This window comes from Marmota flaviventris, chromosome 11 (assembly GCF_047511675.1).
Source record: "Marmota flaviventris isolate mMarFla1 chromosome 11, mMarFla1.hap1, whole genome shotgun sequence".
NCBI lineage: Eukaryota > Metazoa > Chordata > Mammalia > Rodentia > Sciuridae > Marmota > Marmota flaviventris.
Window position 1 is genome coordinate 71,613,833 of NC_092508.1, and position 20,454 is coordinate 71,634,286.

At 34.8% G+C, this 20,454-nt stretch overlaps 1 protein-coding gene across 10 annotated transcripts in view; it reads left to right on the forward strand.

Annotated features, from left to right (window-relative positions):
- Positions 1-20,454, forward strand: part of Baz2b (bromodomain adjacent to zinc finger domain 2B) — a 351,303-nt gene that overhangs the window by 199,484 nt on the left and 131,365 nt on the right. For all 10 annotated transcript variants that reach the window (XM_071619137.1, XM_071619140.1, XM_071619138.1 and 7 more), the window contains exon 6: positions 7,804-7,950. In XM_071619137.1, the coding sequence (XP_071475238.1) occupies positions 7,806-7,950 (145 nt within the window). In that variant the 5' untranslated portion in view covers positions 7,804-7,805. The remainder of the gene's footprint in view (positions 1-7,803; positions 7,951-20,454) is intronic.

Below are 20,454 nucleotides of genomic sequence, written 5' to 3' on the forward strand. Positions count from 1 at the left end.
CTGCACATTTTTCTCCCATGGTTTACAACAAATTTATATCACATTGCAAAGTTCTATGTGAATTTTCAATTGTAGTAACCTTTACCCTAACTGATGAACCAACTTTCTTTCTTTCCTTTTTTCTTTTTTCTATTTTGTAATATTTATTTTTTAATTGTAGTCGGTCACAATTCCTTTCTTTCTTTCTTTCTTTCTTTATATGTGATGCTGAGGATCGAACCCACGGCCTCGCACGTGGTAGGCAAACACTCTACCGCAGAGCCACAACCCCAGCCCCCTTTTTTCTATTTTTTAAGAGATGGAGTTTTGCTAGGTTGCTCAGTCTGCCCTTGAATGCCTACTTCAACTTCCCAAGTATTTGGAACTACAGACACACACATCACTCGCCCTAGCTTAACTGCTTAACTTTCTATAAAGAAGTCCAAAATTATACACTAAAAACCATAATCTCATGAATAGCCTTGAATTAAAAGATATGACTATACATCTTTTATATTCTTCTATAGGACAGTATGTTGTGGATAGGGAAGTCATGTTAATATAGTCAGTTCTTTTTGATCTTGTGATTCTGGGTTGGTTTTTGATCACATAGAACCAATTTTTTGGTGATGTTCAAATATCAAGAAAAGGGATATTCTTAACACAGGGGGTCACAATGAGAGTATTGGTATCAAATCTCAATACTGTGGCCCTAACAGAAATCTTGAAGTAGTTGGTTCTTGGATACCTGAATGGTTTTTATTTTATTTTTACTTTATTTTTTTATTATTAGTTGTTCAAAACATTACAAAGTTCTTGACATATCATATTTCATACATTTGATTCAAGTGGATTATGAACTCCCATTTTTACCCTATATACATATTGCAGATTCATATCCGTTACACATCCACTTTTTTACCTACTGCCATACTAGTGTATGTTGTATTCTGCTGCCTTTCCTATCCTCTACTATCCCCCTTCCCCTTTCCTTCCCTCCCCTCCCTTCCCATCTTCTCTCCCTACCCCATCTACTGTAATTCATTTCTCTCTCTCGTTTTTTTTCCCCTTTCCCTTCACTTCCTCTTATATGTAATTTTGTATAACAATGAGGGTCTCCTTCCTTTACCATGCAATTTCCCTTCTCTCTCTCTCTTTCCCTCCCCCCTCTCGTCCCTGTTTAGTGGTGATCATCTTCTCATGCTCTTCCTCTCTATTCAGTTCTTAGTTGCTCTCCTTATATCAAAGAAGACATTTGGCATTTACTTTTAAGGGATTGTCTAGCTTCACTTAGCATAATATGCTATAGTGCCATCCATTTCCCTGCAAATTCCATGATTTTGTCATTTTTTAGTGCAGAGTAATACTCCATTGTGTATAAATGCCACATGTTTTTTTATCCATTCATCTATGTTGGTTCCACAGTCTAGCTATTGTGAATTGTGCTGCTACGAACATCGATGTGGCAGTATCGCTGTAGTACGCTCTTTTAAGGTCTTCAGGGAATAGTCCGAGAAGGGCAATAGCTGGGTCAAATGGTGGTTCCATTCCCAGCTTTCCCAGGAATCTCCATACTGCTTTCCAAATTAGCTGCACCAATTTGCAGTCCCACCAGCAGTGTACAAGTGTACCCTTTTCCCCACATCCTCGCCAGCACTTGTTGTTGTTTGACTTCATAATGGCTGCCAATCTAACTGGAGTGAGATGGTATCTTAGGGTGCGTGGTATATTTTTTCCCAACCTTTCACCTTCAGCCTGTGTATGTCTTTTGCAATCAGATGTGTCTCCTGGAGGCAGCATATTGTTGGATTTGTTTTTTTAATCCATGTTTCCAGCCTATGTCGCTTTATTGGAGAGTTTAAGCCATTAATGTTTAGAGTTACTATTGATATATGGTTTGTACTTCCAGTCATGTTTGATTATTTATCTTCTTTTTTTAATTTAATTTAGTTTCTTTCTCCATGGTTAGCTTTCCCCCCGCCCTCTGTTTTTATAGAGGCACTTCCCACTGATGGTTTTGGTTATTGTTTTTCATTTCTTCCTCGTGTAGTGTTTTGCTCAAGATGCTTTGCAATGCTGGTTTTCTGGCTGCAAATTCTTTTAGCTTTTGTTTATCATGAAAGATTTTTGTTTCGTTGTCGTGCCTGAAGCTTAATTTTGCTGGATACAGAATTCTTGGTTGGCATCCATTGTCTTTCAGTGTTTGAAATACGTTGTTCCAGGATCTTCTCGCTTTCAGCGTCTGTGATGAAAAATCCGTTGTTAACCTTATTGGTTTACCCCTGAATGTAATCTGCCTCCTTTCTCTTGTAGCTTTTAATATTTTCTCTTTGTTCTGTATATTGGATATCTTCATAACAATGTGTCTTGGCGTTGGTCTACTGTGATTTTGTGTGCTCGGTGTCCTGTATGCATCTAATATTTGTATATCTGTTCCCTTTTTTATTTCTGGAAAGTTTTCTGTAATTATTTCATTCAGCAGGCTACTCATTCCCTTGGTTTGAATCTCTGTACCTTCTTCTATCCCGATGACTCGTACGTTTGGTTTTTTTATGTTATCCCATATCTCTTGGATGTTTCTCTCGTGATTTTTAACCAGCCTTTCTGAGTTGGCTAGGCTTTTTTCAAGATGATATATTTTGTCTTCATTATCTGACATTCTGGCTTCTACTTGCTCCACTCTGTTAGTGATACTCTCAATTGAGTTTTTAATTTGGTTTATCGTTTCCTTCATTTCTAGAATTATTGTTTGATTTTTTTTTATAATCTCTATCTCCTGATAAAGATGCTTAACTTCTTCTTTTATCTGTTTATGTAATTGATTTTCAAAGTGTTCTTTCACTGTTTGGATTTGCTGTCTCGTATCCTCTTTAAGGTTCCATTCCATCTGTCTAAGGTGTTCCTTGAGTTCTTTATATGACCATTTTTCTGCTGACTCTATGTCCTCCTGAATATTTAGGCTGTCCTTCATTGTTTGTACCCCTTTTCTTCCTTGCTTTTTTATGCTGCTCATGTTACTTCATGTTCTGCTTGACTGCTGAGTTACTGTTTACTCTTATAAATTTATTTGATGCTTGGGAGGAAAGATATTAGAAGGGAAGGGAAGAAGTCACTAAAGAGAATGAGAGTAGGCAGGTAGAATTCAAGGAAGGGGGAATAAGAAAATTGAAAAGAAATGAAAAGACAAAAGAAACAAAAACAAAACACACACAAAAAAGTTAGAAAATAAAGAAAGAAAAGAAAAAAATTTTTTTACAAAAATAATAATGATAATAAAAATAATGAAAATTAAAATTTAAAAAAATATAATAATAATAAAAAAATTAGAAACATTAAAAAAAGTTAAAGAACAACAACAATAAAAAATTGAAAATGAAAGAAAAAAAGAAAAAAAAAATGATAATAATAATAATAATAATAATAATAAATGCAGTCATAGAGTTCGATTAATTTCTCTTCCAGTAGGTGGAGCTGTGCCCACTGGGTCAAGCTTCTCCTCTCACTAAGTGGGAACCAATCACTGTGTAGCAGCTCTTCCTCACAGACTGGGCAGGTCTCCAATTCTGAGTGCCTAGGGCCTTCTCTTGTGTTTCCTCAAGCCAGGCTGCGCTCACCTGTGACGCTCACCACAATACTGGCTACACGCCATGTCTGCTGCTCCTAGGAGCCCTGTTACGCTGGTTTCAATGCAGTTATCTCCTCCGCCCATGACGTCAGTTCTCTGCCAAGGTGGTATCACATGTAAATGGTGACCGTTTCTTCCCTTTGCCGGGTGACCAGTGCAACGGGTGGGTCCTGACTGTCTCTCCCAATCCCCGTTTCAATCCTGTGGCCACTGCCTATGAAGGCTCGGTTGGTTTTTACCTCTGAAAGTTCCTAAGGGCCAACCAGTTATTTCAGCGGGATTGTTAGTGCTGAGTCACGAGAAGCAGGTGAACCGGAGCTTGGATGCAGCCAATCCGGGCTCGGTGTGTGTGTTCTGAGGGGCCCAGACTGTACACCCCAGATCCACGTCAGCTCAGCATTGCCTAGTGATCCCAGGCAAACAGCATTTATACAGTTTACAGCTCCCTATGCCCGCGCAGTTGAAGAGGTCAGAGACTTGATCTCTCCCCGCCTGCTGCCATGTTAGATCTCCTCAATGATATCCATGTTGCCCTTACAGCTTCCTGGCATAAGCAAGTTCTTGGGATTATACAAACTTCTGCTTCTGTTTCCAGTCCAGATTTCTAGAAATTAAACCCTGCCGCCGTCGCCTCTTCCCCAGGGCCACGCTCAGGGGCGCTGCGCTCGTCCGCGACCGTAGCTGCGCCAAAGAACCGGTGCCTAGCCCCCAGGGCCCAAGCGGCTGCCACCGCAGCTCTCCGGCTCCCTCCTCTGAAGCACGGGTCCCCTCGCAGGGGCATGCAGAACGACCCCAGAGCAGGCTCTGCCCGAGGGTGCAGCGGCGAACAGGCGACCCAGGCGCTCAAGGCTGCGGTCCAGCCTTTGGAGGACAGGGCTCGGCACGCAGCCCAGCTCCAACCTCTAGGTGCGGCTGCCAGACAATGTAGCCATAGCCATCAAGACAGCCGGCAGAAAGCAAATGGCGGCTCCCACGGAGTGGATTTTCGGCACAGAAACCACAGCCCAGCCAACGATCCCAATCCACAAACTCTCCCTGTATAAAAAATATTCAAAAAAAAAAAGAAAAGGCAGGGCGCACTGAGCTTTCTTTGCCTAGGGTACTTACAATTAACTGCTGATTACACATTTGCCTTTTCTGCCCGGAGCGAAGCGAAAGAGGAAGCAGATGGGAGCAAAGCGCCCGCGGCTTTGGGCGGCAAGTCGTCCGGGAGCCAAGCGTCTCTTTTTCGATCTCTTTGTTCTTCCTGCTGCTTGGCAAAGTGGTCCGCTACAGATTAACGGTGAAAGGGGTTCTTACACGCTGTGCGAAATCTCGATTAAAGCCGCTGCTCTGAGCACCACGCTCAGCACTTCAGCAACCCCCGTGCGCAGCAGCCATCTTCCTAAATGTTAGATTCTAAGGACTTTAGCTGCATTATCTCATTTAACCCTCCCAAATATACATTCATATTATTGATGAATAAATTAAAAACTCAGAGAAATTATACAGTTAATAAGCTCTTGACACAGTTTTTGCACCCACATAAAAACTTATTTTCAAATATCACACCAAAACAAGATAATCTCTGTTTTTGTTTTTTCAAGATTTATGTTTATACTCTTTTACTCCAATACATTTTTATTTTTCGAGTGCTTACTATTTGACCAACTTTGTGCATCTCATTGTTGTTTTGTTTTTACTTGGAAATAATTTGTGACTTAAAAAAAATACAGGGTTCACATTTATTTTCCCTAATGTCACTAATGGATCTGGCCATTGTATAAATGTCCAAATTATAGATATCAGGAAATTAATATTGACTCATAGTATTATTAACTAAATTATAGACTTTAAATGAATTTCACCAGTTCATCCCTTAATGTCCTTTTTCTGTTCTAAGTCAAACCTAGGATCCCACATCATATTTGAGTCTGTCTCATAAGTCTTCAACGTATGGATGTTCGTCAGTCTTCTTTTCCTTCATGATTGACACTGTTAATGAATACTGCTAATTTATTTTGTTTGTGGTCTTTCAGTATTTTCTCAGGGTTCTACTGAGGTTATACATATTTGGAAGAATACTACAGAGATGATGTGCTCTTTGGGGGGCACCAGAGAATACATGATGTTGATATATTTTATTATAGTGATGTAGTTTATACATTGTGAAGTTACTCTTTCCCCTTTTTGTTTGATAAATGCTTTGGAGGAGAAATGTTGATATTATATAAATATTCTGTTTCTCCTCAAATTTTCCCTTACTACTTTCCTTGTTGCAAGTTACTTTACATGATTATTTTATGTATTATTCATAATTAAAAAGGCATTACCTTAACTTTCAAAGTAGACGACTAACTTTCAGAGCTAAGCTTATACTTTTTAGCAGGAACAATAGTAAATAAAATCTGAAAATTTTGGGGCTGGGATTGTGGCTCAGTGGTAGAGTACTTGCCTAGAACATTCAAGGCCCTGGGTTCGATCCTCAGCACCACATAAAATAAGTAAATAAAATAAATATATTGTGTCCAACTACAACTAAAAATAAATAAATATTAAAAAAAAAAAGTACCTATGAAAATAAGCCAGGGCCGGGGGGAACAATTTATGACCAGTATAAGACAGTAGTACTTTTGCACACATGAAGAATAATTAGCTACCAAGAGATCATATGAGCTAAATATGTATGTCTAAAATCAAAATAGTTAAAGTTACATGTGAATAATAATGAATATAATAGAACTGCTGAGGAAAATGGCTGCATAGGCTTGTTTTTAAGATTAAGTCTCTTCTCACTTAAATGAACAAAAAGAACCAAAAGTAGAAAAGAAAATGGTACCTTTACTGAAACTAAAAAAAGCCCTAAACCATATGCAGTGAGCTATAGTTGTCTTTCTAATTACCAGGACTAAATTTTATTTCTCATTTAAACAATATTATATTAATCAACTTTGTGTAAGTGTGTGTGTGTGTGTGTGTGTGTGTATGTATGTATGTATGTATATATATATATGTATATATATATATACATATATATATATATATATATATATATATATATATATCTTTTTCTACTGGTTCTTTATTTCTACAGATTAGATTCTCAATAGTAGAATTACAAAATTCAGGCATATACATACAATTGTGTGTATTATGTAGATAGATCTATATAAATTTAAAAATATTATAGATAACTTTCTCAAGAAAAATAATCCCCCAAAATGTGTGTGTATCTCTGTGTGTCTTTGTGTGTTTATTTTACTACTTATTTTGCATGGGAGGAGTGGAGACTCTCTATATTAGAGACTACCATGCCAGATTCTTGGACACCGAAGACCAACAAGTATATTACTATCTAGATTTAAAAGACAAGAATGCCCTCTATTCAAATATGATATTTTCTTGATTCTTTAAGATAATACAGGAATTATATTGCAATTGAATAAATAATATTCTTTAAGAAGAAGAACATAATTTTAATTTTCCTAAGTTTTGTGGTATTGCACATTTGTGGGAAATTACTGTTTAAAACACTGTTAATTTTTTTGGACATAAGAAAACTCTGTAAATCTATTAGAAGAGATTTAGTACACTAAAATTAAACTTATTTCAAACCAGGTGCAGTGGCAGTTGTCTGTAGTCCCCATTACTTGGGGGAAGGTGAAGTTAGAGGATCACTTGAGTCAAAAAATGGAAAACTAGGGTGAGAACCTGTCAACACACACACACACACACACACAAAAAATTTAAACTTATTTTATTAATTGGCATTTTTTGTAGTCCATTTTCTGTTACTATAACAGAATACCTGATATTGAGGACTGTTTATCTCACAATTCTGAAGGCAGGAAGTTCAAGATCAGAAGAGCTTACTTAACTATATGGAGTGGCTTCCCTTTTACACTTCTCCAAAGAAATAGCCCATTTCCAAGGAAATAAGAATTCACTCACTTCTGCCCAGTCCCAGAAGAAAGGCATCAATTTCTCATAAGGACTTAATCACCTTTTGAAGACCCAACTTCCCAACACTCCTGCACTGTGAAATTTAGCCTCAACATGAGCATTTTTAAGATATGAAAGTATTTTTTCCTATTTTATGACAACAATATATTTATAAATTTATAATTTAAAAAGTAAGCAAAGGGATTATATATGTTTAGTTCTTTTGAATAATTTTGAGAATTATAATACTGAGAATCAATTTTTTCCCTCTCTTGTAGATATGGATTCTGGAGAACGGTTGCCATCCTCAACAGCCTCGTCTACCACACCAACTTCATCTTCTATACCTTCTGTGGCTTCAGCAGTTTCAAAAGGTGGCCTTTCCACTGTAGCTGCTTCACTTAGCTCTACAATCAACCCATGTGGTAAATACCCTTTATTAACTCAATTTTAGAATGCCATCTTTTTGATCATTTGCATTCTTAATAAAGAGATCTAAATAAAATGTTCTCATGAATTCTGCTGACCTGTTGAATAATGGCTGGGTTAAACAGCTAGTGTTCTTTGCTTTTTCTGGATCTTTCACTGGGATATCCTTGGTTATTCCATGCTTTTCCTGCTTACTGGAAAGTCTCTTTGAGGGATTGAATCTTAATATCGTAATTTTTTTTACCATGTTAATTAAGGAATTAGTAAGTATAAAGTCTTTTTTTAAAATAATAGACCTATGAGGGAATCAAGAAATACAGAAGAGGTCTTGGTAATAAGATTTAGTACCAATGCTGTGGATTCTTTGTCCTAATCTTGTTGCTCGTATTTGAAATGACGTTCAGATGCTCCAGCTACCCCAGTTCACAGATATATATTACACTAAGGCAGATTATTTACTTAATGGGAAATTAAATTAAAACAAATGAACAAATAGCAACAACAAAACCCTAAACTTGATTAACTCATTCATTTATTAGCAGGAAGCATTTTAGCCTTACTTTTTTTATCTTGTAGAATTATTTCATGATTATAAACAGTTGAACTAAATAAACATCTTACTTTTTTTCAAGTTAAAATTTGTAATTTTATATAAATAATACATAAAAATATGGAATATTTGCTTAAATATCCTAGCAAATTATTAACTATATTTTCTGTTATTTTTGTTTTTTAAGCAATAAAATAAAAAAGGATGCCATTGAATTTATCATAGAATGATGTTCTTAGTGATTACCAAATAACTAAAATGACATATCTTAAAAATCAGTATAACCCTTCCTGTATACCTTGTATAGTCTTCATCAAGTAATCTAACAACTTTGTCCACATTTTTCTTATACATAAATGATGTCTGGATTCTAAGATCAGTGATGATATGCTTTGCTAAAAGACAGTGATGCCACAATTTATTTTTTACCCAATATTACTTTGAATGATTACAAACAGTTGTATTTTTGTAAAATTTTTCCCTGTTTTTATAACTCCTCTTCCTCTTTCCTTTGCTGTCAACTCCTTTTAATGTATTCTCATCTGCTTTCTTATTTAGTATTTGTTTCTTTTATCCTTACTATAGTGGTGTTTCTAGAAAAATGTTTTTTTCTTTTCTTTTTGTTTAAATGTTAAAGGTTTCTGGGTAGTTTTTTCTCATTTTTCTTAATCAATGATACTGGCATTGCTTACAATTCTGATTACTTATATTTTCGGCACCATTCTTTGTTAGTTGTAATGGGGAGTTTCAGAAAGGATGGGATATTCTAAGTTGCTAAATAACATCAGAAATCTTGTAAGAAAAGGGAGTAGTTTTTGCTATTAAAAGAGGGTGTAGAGGTTTTATATTGAGATGCTTATACATTAAATTAAAGTGTAATTTTTGTTTATTCAAAAGTTCATCACTTATTAACACATTATATTTTAAATACCTACATGATAATATTTTTTTCACTTGGCAAAATGAGTTTTAAAAATTTTTAACTTTTACAATGTTGTATTTCATATTTCAAATAGTTTATTCCCACCCAAGGCTACTGAGAATGTCTTTTAAGGTTGCTCAGTTTATTTTTTTATCTTTTCTTGTTTGATTCATTGTTTTTGGCTTATATATTATCTGATAATCTTCCCATTTGAAAGTAAAATCAAGATTCATAATGGGCTCGATCCCTTTATCTTAAACAATTTGATCTCTCTCTCTCTCTCTCTCTTTTTTTTTTTTTTTTTTGCTATATAGAGACAGCAGAGCAGAATTGTCATCTTTTTTTTTTTTTTAAGTTGTCGATGAACCTTTGTTTTATTTATTTATATGTGGTGCTGAGAACCGAACCCAGCGCCTCATACATGCCAGGCAAGTGCTCCACCACTGAGCCACAACCCAGCCCAAAATCTCATCTTTAAAATGCCAAAGGCTCAACAGTTTTTTTCATGGATCTCTGGTGTTATTCTGTTATTTTACACATTATTTTGTTTTAGAATTTCATTTATTTCTTTGTCACCTTCATTAATGATGTATCTATAGAAATTCTTTCAAGCTATATAGGATGTAATTTGAACTTGCTTTCATACTTTGAATTACCACCTATTTGCTATTGAATCAATATCTTGTCAAGGTCCAAGATTATACCTACTTATAGGTTAGCCTATTGCTATATTGGATGCTGACAGAAGACATGGATCAGAGATTCTGTTGCTTATGGCACAGCAAACTACATGAGTATGATATTGGCTTTGGTTCTCTATGCCTAAGTTCCACAGGGATGATGCAGATCCCATCATGTATGGGTTTCTGTCACATCTGAGGAACATTGGAATTGAGAAATTGAGTGCTTTTATCGATGAGAGTAAGCTCATTCTTTGCAAGGAGGATGTTTGTTACCGTATCTTTTAAGGTTGCTCACTGCAAATGTCATAGTCTTGAGAATAGCCCAGTTAAAGAGTGATCAAGGCCTGCATTCTTGACATATCCAACAATAACATGCAGAGATGCTAAGGGCCTTGGATAATTGCCTCTTACAACACTTTTAGTTTTATTAAAACTTTTAGTTTTATTTTATATCTCATTAATAATAGAGGTAACTTGGATTAAAAAAATATTTATAACACTGCAGTAAAGATCAGTTTAAGGCAGGCATGGTGGTGCATTCCTAAAATCCCAGTAACTCGTGAAGCTGAAACTATAGGATTGCATATTTGAGGCCAGCTTCATCAATTTGTGAGTCCCTAAGCAACGCAGTGAGTTGCTGTCTCAAAATAGAAAAATTAAAAGGGCTGAGGATGTAGCTCAGCGATAAAGCACCCTGGGTTCAATACCTAGTACCAAAACAAAACAAAATTAAGACTGTTTGTATATATGGGTTTTAGTGGTCTTGTCTGAAGAGTAATATTTCTTTTCCATTAGGAATACACATACACATGCGTATTTTTTTAAATAAATTGCATACTCTTAAAAATGAATTTGAGACAGCTTTCACTATGTGTATAGCACAATAAACAAAAATAGTTAATGAAAATGTCAAAAGATAGGCTCTAAGAAATAAAAAAGATGTCAGCTGTAGAAAACCACAGATATTGAACAAAAAACTTAACTAGTTATCAGCTAAGCATAAAAAGAAAACACCTTACTCTGGTGCTATTTAAGTATATTAGTTTCTCAGAAAAAAACACATTGTTTTTGGCCCTGAGTAATATGGGGAATTTGCCACTGGAGCTTTTGTTTAAGAATTCAGATGATGCACACTATCCCACATTCTAGGTTCAGAGATATTCAGATATTTTTCCACATATTGTCTCTGGGTAAAAATGGAGAGTGGAATACAAGCATAATTTCACAAATAAACTTTGCATAATGAATTTGTTTGAGATTTGTGATTATTCAACCTAATACAAAGATAGAATTTTGAAAAATTTAAATAATAGTCAAGCTGTACCATAGACCAGTGCTTTTCAATCCGTCTTTGAAGATAGATTTCTTCAAACAAAAGCTTATGCAAATGTAAAATATGTAAAACTGATAAACTATTAAAAACCACTCTGGTTGAGGCTGGAATAGGTCTGCTTTTAAAAATTTAAGGGATTGCTTTTCCTATGAATCTTAATTGTAGGCCTCTATAAACATGTGCCAAATTATGGTATATCAAAGAAATAATAAGTTGATCAATTTAGGCTATTTGTTAGTTATGACAGTGATTAACTATGGGTAGGAAAGCATGGCAGATGAACACACCAGCCCATAGGTAAGCAGTCCTGAAGTGGGAAATGTCATCACAGTCCTAGGCTCCTTCTAATTATACATTTCTTCTTCTAAAATGTGAGATTTTATGCTTACGTAGGTATCTCAGAACTACAAGAGGGCTGATCCACCAGGAAGTGAGCGGGTATGGGATAGGCAAAAGTTGCATGCCAATTGACTTTGTCTCCTTTTAAGTTTTTCCAGAAACCCCACCCAGAGATTTCTACTTACATCTTTTTCATCAGAACTGTGTGAGTGATGATGTCAGCTTCAAGAAAGGCCAGGGAGAATAGGTTTTAGATGAGCATATTTTTATCATGAATAAAACAGATGTTCTGTAACTAAGGAAAAAGGAAAGAGTAGATTGGTAATATGTGTGCCACTAAGGGCTAAGTACAGCAAAGGATAGGAACGAGGTTAAGCTTGGGAGTAGGCCAAGACCAGGTCATTTAGAATTTATGTGGCATGCTTAGGAATTGATGCAGAATAATTCAGTATTAAAAGCAAAGACTTTGCTATCTAAAGGCCCTGAAATTGAATCTTGGCTTGTCAAGATACCTCATTAATAATATAGTTATACCAGCACCTACTTTATAATATTATGAGAATAAATAAGTTCTTATATATAGTAGGTGCTTGGTAAATTGTAACCATTATTTTTTTTCATACTTTATCCAAAAGGAATGGATTTATGTGATCACATTACTTTGAAAATGATAGCTCTGAGGAATTTGGAGTATCAGTTTGCAATGGGGATAGAACCAAAGGCAAAGACAACCTTATATCCATACTTAAAATATAAGTATTTGAACATGAATATATTTATATGCTCATACTTATACTTATTATATTTAAATTATATATATGTATGTGTGTGTATATATATGTGTATATGTATTTATTCAGGTGTGAAATAAGGAGGACCTAAATGAAAGAGAATTGGAAATGGAATAATATGCAAGGTTCCAAAGAGATAGATAGATATATATATATTTTGGGGGGAGGGTGTCCATTTCTTTCTTTTTAAAAAATTCTTATTTGTCATGTATGACAGAGAATGCATTACAATTCATATTACACATATAGAGCACAATTTTTCGTATGTCTGGTTGTACACAAAGTAGAGTCATACCATTCTTGTCTTCATACATGTACTTTGGATAATGATGTCCATCACATTCCACCATCATTTCTAACCCCATACCCCCTCCCTTCCACTCCCTCCCCTTTGCTATATCTAGAGTTCCTCTATTCCTCCCATGCTCCCCACCCCAACCCCATTGTGAATCAGCATCCTTATAATCAGAGAGAACATTCAGCAATTGATTTTGGGGGATTGGCTTACTTCACTTAGCATTATATTCTCTAACTCCATCCATTTACTTGCAAATTCCATGATTTTATTCTCTTTTAATGCTGAGTAATATTCTATTGTGTATATATATCACATTTTCTTTATCCATTCATCTACTGAAGGGCATCTAAGTTGGTTTCACAGTTTAGCTATTGTGGATTGTGCTGCTATAAACATTTATGTGACTGTGTTCCTGTAGTATGGTGTTTTTTAAGTCTTTGTGTATACACAGAGGAGTGAGATAGCTGGGTCAAATGGTGGTTCCATTCCCAGCTTTCCAAGCAATTTCCATACTGCTTTCCAGATTGGCTGCAAGAATTTGCAGTCCCACTAGCAATGTATGAGTGTGCCTTTTCCCCCACATCCTCACCAACACTTATAGTTGTTTGTGTTCCTAATAGCTACCATTTTGACTGGAGTGAAATGAAATCTTGCAGTAGTTTTGATTTGCATTTTTCTAATTGCTAGAGATGTCGAACATTTTTTCATATATTTGTTGATTGATTGTATATCATATTCTAAGAAGTGTCTGTTTACCAAACATATTTTTAGGGTGTGGATTCTTATGGGATGTTTAGAGAAAGAGAAGCCCTGAGATTACTTTGGTATCTCACTGAGGGCGACATGAGAAATGAGGAGGAGAATATATGAAAGGGTAAAAGAATAGTTATCCTTTTGTTGTTATATATATATAGAATATACATGTATTCATACATCGATATTGGTAGATATTTTATAGTGTTTTCTTTTTTTTTGCCCTTTACTAAAATTGCTATAGATACTGATGCATATAAGCATACCATACGTTTATGAATATATCTTTCAATTTTGCCATTCATACCAGTTTCTTTTTCTCTCGGTTGTGTGTTAGAATTTCAGATTATTCATGACACTTGGTATTGTTAGATTTTTTTTGTCTATGTGAATATGAAGAAACATTTAATTGAAGTTATTTTAAGCTTTTTATAATTTTTTTTTGCATTTTGAATTTTCTTTTTTAAAATGCCTTTTAGAGCTTTGGTGGGTATTTCTAATTCTTTGTATACCTTTTTCTTAAAGACATGCAAATTCTGCCAGCATCTATGGAGGCTGAGGCCAAAGGATCACAAGTTTGAGGCTAACCTGGGCAACATAGTGAGGTACTGTCTCAGAATTAAAAAAATATATAAAGGGTTGAGCATGTAGCTCAGTAGAGAGTTCCTGGATTCTGTCTCCAGTACTTGAAAGAAAGAAAAAGAGGTGAGGGTAGGGGGAGAAAAAAGGAAAAAGGAAAGGAAATGAAAGGGGAAGGAAGGAAGGAAGGACGGGAGGAAGGAAGGAAGGGAGGGAGGGAGGGAGGGAGGGAAGAAGGAAGGAAGGAAGGAAGGATGGAAGGAATGAATGAATTTGCAAGGTTTTTCTCTTTACTGGATGCTGATTCTTTTTTTACTTATATGTCTGGGAGATATCTTTTCCCAGTTTGTGGGGTATTTGTGTGTGTGTGTGTGTGAGAGAGAGAGAGAGAGAGAGAGAGAGAGAGAGAGAGAGTGTGTGTGTGTGTGTGTGTGTAAGTGTGTGAAAGCTGCTTACTGGCTACATTCTCATTCCTTTTTTGAGACAGGATCTTACTAAATTGTTTAGGGCCTCACTAAGTTGCTTAGGGCTTTGCTGACTTTGAACTTGTGATCCTCCTGCCTCAGCCTCCAAGATTCTGAGATTATATGTGTGCACCACTGTGCCAAATCATGGTGTTTTTTATTCTATCTTGTCTTGATAAATATAACTTCCAACTTTTACGTAGTCAAATTTATCAATATTTTAATTATGGGTTGCCTTTTGTTTTATAAGAAATTCTCCTTTACCTGTAAATTTATGCATATATTTTTAAGACTGTATTGCCCTCTTGTCATAGTTTGTTTGGTCTGAAATACCTTAAAGTGGGTAATTTATAAACAACAGAAATTTGTTGGTCACAGTTTCAGAAGTTGGAAAGTTCAAGGTCAAGGAACCACCAGATTGAGTGTTTGGTGAGTGTCTTAGTCTGTTTTAGATTGCTATCAAAAATAGCAATCTGACGATGGGTACTTTAAATAGGAGTTTAATTGGCTTATGATTCTGATGGCTGGGAAGTCAAAATAGTATGCCACTGTGTCTGATGAGGGCCCCCCCTTGGTATATTACATCATCACAGAGAAATAGAAAGGGATTTTGTCACTTGCAAAAGGGGTAAAGCACATAAGGTGCCCTTACTTTATAATAACTTACTCCTGTGAGAACATTAATCCCTTCAGAGGTTAATGCCCCCGTGACCTAATCAATCACCTTCCACTGGGCCTTGCCTCTTACAGTTACATCTCCTCTCAATATTGCCACACTGGGAGCCACGCTTCCAACCCACAAACTTTTAGTCAGTAACCAATATCCAAACCATAACAGTGAGAACTTGTTTTTAGCTTGAAAGATGACACCTTATTGCTATGTCCTTATGTGGTGGAAATGAGACAAGTCACCTCCTTTTAACCTTTTTTTATAAGGGAATTAATCCCATTCATGAGTGCGGAACTGTCATTACTTCTTCATCTTCCCACAGGCCCTACTTCTTAATTCTATTATATTGGGGTTTAGTTCTAAGATGAATTTTGGGAGAACAACATCACCAAAACCATAGCACCTTTCATTTAGTATTACTTTGAAAAGTACATGATGGTTAGATATTGAGCCAGCATGACACAATGAATTGGCTTTTTAGTTTTAGAATTCTCACCTTTTTTGGGCTGTTGGTTAATAGATCGGTTAAGTCGACTAGAGATAACTTAAATCATTAAAGCTGGTTTTAGCAGAAAAAGATTTAATAAAAGGAACTATGGAATGGCTGGCCCCTGGTCCCCATGAATGATTTCAAAACATTACAGCCTAATTGAATGTTTTCAGAGTGTTACTGCTTAAGGAAATTATTTCATTCTGTCAAGATACCACTGTTAAACTATTGGCTTCATGATCATACAATCCATGCCTGCAACCCAGTGAAAAAAAAAAAAGAAAAGAAATTACATGACTGGCTCCAGGGCTGTTCTGTGCAGCTTGCTAGATCATGTGCTGCCAGTCTTACCTGTTTTTAATTCTTTCCTAATAAATCTGTTTGGCAGAATCTAAATTACTTCCAAAACCCTGACTGAAATAGAGGCTAGTAAATGTAGGGTTTTTTAAATCATCACAGGAAGGTATACCAAAAGAAAGTTGAAGCAAATGCTCAATGAACCAATTATCTACCCTTTTGAGCTCATTTGGTTATAGTCCTACTGCTATATCTCCCACTTCAATATTGTGCTACTTGTTTCGGTCACATGTTTGTGAGCTTTATTCCCATTGAGACAGTTCTTTTCTTTTAAAAATAAATACTATTTTAATAGTCCATATAATAACTCATGTATTCTTAGTACATATTTCGTTTGATATGTTGTTCTGTGTTAGAATATAAATTAAATCAAGTATAATAAAACCTTAAAGTGAAATGGCTTTGAACTCTCACAGATAATAACAAATACCTATTACTGTCTTTTTAAAGATTATAAATGGCTTTTCAAAGACTTCATTTCTTCTATACCATATCATTAATTCTGCTTTATATACAATATCATTTTCATCTGTGTATAAGTGTGCTCTAATGTTGTCCATCCTAAAAAAAAAAAAAAAAAAAAAAAAAAATGACATACCCCAAATCCTTCTTTTGCTACAAATATTCTTCTGGCTATTGCTTTGTTTTCTGCTAAAATTTCACAACCCAACTTCCCAGAAGAGATAGGTACGTATGCTTTCTCCTTTTCCTTGTCTTTTATGCATATCTCAACTAATACCATGAGCACTTTACTTTACTTATTCTCATCTTCCTTAATGTTTCAGCAGAAACTGACTCAGTTGACCATGCCTTAAAAATCTTTCTTTTTAGCTTCAGTGTTATCAATCTTGATTTTTCTCTTTTTTCTCAACCTCCTATGTTTTACTGTTTGTTTTGTTTTGTTGTTTTGTCTTTTTTGCTGTTTAGATTTTAGAGTTTGTTTTGATTTGATTCAGTTTTTTTGCAGATTACTTTACTCAGTAATGTTTTGTTTCCCAAGTCTTGGTCCTGAAGTCTCTTATTTCTGTGTCTTTAATTAAATTTATACCTACTGAGACGACTGTGCCCAAAATTTCTTTCTGAGATCCTAAACGTTTATATACCTTTTACATAGATAGTTCATAGGCCTCTCAAACTTAATAAATTTAACATCCAAATACAAACTTTGGTTTCATCCAAAACCCATTTAGCTCAAATTCTTCTTCATTTAGCTAAAAGATACCACTATCTGTCCAGTAGCTTTAGACATAATTAATGATTTCTAGATGTCTTTTTTTTTACTCTCACATCAAAATCTTATTGATTTTCCCTTCAGAATAAAATTTGACTCTGAACACTTCTTAATGTCTTTATACCACCCATCCTAGTCTATACCAAAATCTCTCACCTGTGTCATTATAGAACATTCCTAACCTGTCTCTTCCATGCTTGTTCAGGCTTAATCCATTTCTCTCAAAACAGAGTGAAGCCCATTATGTAAACCTCCTGCTCGCTTTCAGGTTTTTTAAAAAATTTAAGTGTAATTTATTTAAAATAAAACTTAACATTTTAAGAATTTACTACAATGAATGTGTATATTTATGTACTCCCAGGTTTTGTACATTATCATCACCCCAAAAAGTTGCTTCCTGTCTTTTTGGTATTAGATTTCTCCTTCCATCCCATGTTGGCAATACATGATCTGCTTTCTATCACTATTGTTTGGTCTTTTCTGGAATTATACATAATATACTCTGTATTCTTTTGTGCCTGGCTTCCTTCAGTCTTTTGAAATTGGCTTGTGTCACTAGAGCAATAGCTCATTTCTTTTTTTTCCCCCATGGTATTGATTTGTATTTCTTTATTTAAATTTTTATTTGTTCTTTTTAGTTATACATGAGAATATATATAATATATTTATACAAACATGGAATATATCTTATTAATATTTCATTGATGACTGTGTCACAATTTGTTTATTCATGTACCTATTGATAACTATTGAATTATTTCAGTTTGAGACAATTGTGAATATTCAAGTTACAAGGCCCTGTGTTTTCAGGTGTTTTTATTTCTCTTACATAAATTCCTAGGGGTGGGATTGTGAGATATCATGTTACGTGTATGTTTAATTTGGTAAGAATTGACAGATGTTTTTCCTTAGTGGTTATGATATCATCCCCTTGTAGCAATGTATGGGAGTTCTAGTTACTCCATATTCTTACTAACTCTTGGTATTGTCATTAAAAAAATTAAATCTACTCTAGTGGGTATAGAGTCTTATTTTAGTTATAGTTTGTATTTCTCTAAAGACTGGTGTTGAACAGATTTTCATGTGCTTATTTGCCCTTCATATGCTTTCTTTCATAATACACCTATTCAAATATTTTGCCCCATTTTTTTTTTTGTTGTTGTTGTTTCTTAAATTAGGCTGAGTAAAAGTGATAACAGATCTGATCCTAGGGGAAAAGCATTCATTCTTTCACCAGTGAATATGATGTATGTTTCTCATAGATGCCTTTTATAGGATTGAGAAAGTTTTCTTCTATTTCTGTTTTGTTGAGAGGTGTTTTAGTTTTATGTGTTTTGTTTTAAATTGATATTGAATTTTGTCACATGCTTTATCTGCTTTCTTTTATTTCTGTTTTGTTGAGAAGTGTTTTAGTTTTATGTGTTTTGTTTTAAATTGATATTGAATTTTGTCACATGCTTTATCTGCATCTATTAAGATGATGATATGAATATGGCTTTTCATTTTTTAAAAATATTTTTAAATTGTTGATAGACCTTTATTTTATTTATTTATATGTGGTGCTGAGAATCAAACCCAGTGCCTCACACATGCCAGGCAAGTATGCTACCACTGAGCCCCAGCCCCTGCCCCTGGTTTTTCATTTTTAACCTATTAGTATGGTGTGAATTACATTGACCAATATATTTTAGATGGTATGCCAGTGTGGCATTTCAGGGATTAGTGTACTTGGTCATGATGTAATAGCCTTTTAAAATATTGTTGGATTTAGCCAGGTGCTCTGGCACATGCCTATAATATCAGCAATTCAGGAAGCTGAGACAGAAGGATAATAAATTCAAGGCTATCCTTAGCAATTTAGCAAGATCCTGTCTCAAAATAAAAAAATAATAAGGTGTGGGGATATAGCTCAGTGATAAAGTGCCCCTGGGCTCAATCCCCATTACCACACATAGTGTGTGTCTTTATATACAAACACATGTGTGTGTATATAAACACACATATGTGTATATGTGTGTATATATATATATATATATATATATATATATATATATATATATACAGGCATGCTTAAACATAGATAAATCACACACACACACACACACACATTCATATTTGGATTTTTATTTGCCAAAATTTTGTTGAGTAATTTTTTTTACACCTGTGCTCATCAGGATTATTGGTTGATAGTTTTCTTTTCATGTAAATTTCTTTGTTGAAAATGAGTTTGCAAGATTCAAGCCTATGTTATTTTTTGAAAAAATGTAGAATTTGTATTACTTCTTCCTTAAAATATTCTGCAGAATTCAACAGTGAAGTTCATCTGAGTCTGAAGAATTTTTGTTTGCTTATTTGAAGTGTTGTTTTTGTGAGATTAATCCATGTATTCACCTTTTTAAAATATAAAAAAATATACTGGGCTGGGAGTATGGCTTAGTGATAGATCATTTACCTAGCATATGTAAGGCCCTGGGTTCAATTCATATATATATTACATATATATGCATATATATATATATATATATATATATATATATATATATATATAAAACCATTGTTCAGGTTATCTTTTTCTTTGAGATTTGATTGGTGTATTTAAACAAATTTGTTCATTTTATGTAAGTCATTAAATTTATGGGCCCAAAGTAGTTCCAAGTATTACATTATCTTTTTAATGTCTATATTATTTGTAATAATGTTTTCTCTTTCACTGTTGATATTCATAATTTGTGTTTTTTCTCTTTTTTCCAAGTGACTCAAGGTTTACCAAATTATTGGTCCTTTCAAAGAATGAACTGTCAATTGTTTTGAGTTTTCTCAGTTTTCTTTCTTTATTTTGCTTTTTGGTACTGAGGATTGAACTCAGGGGCCTTTGAACACTGAGCCACTTCCCCAGCCCTATTTAGTATTTTATTCAGAGGTAGGGTCTCACAGAGTTGCTTAGCACCTTGCTTTTGCTGAGGCAGGCTTTGAATTCCCGATCCTCCTGCCTCAGCCTCCCAAGCTGCTGATATTACAGGCGTGCACCACCACTCCCAGC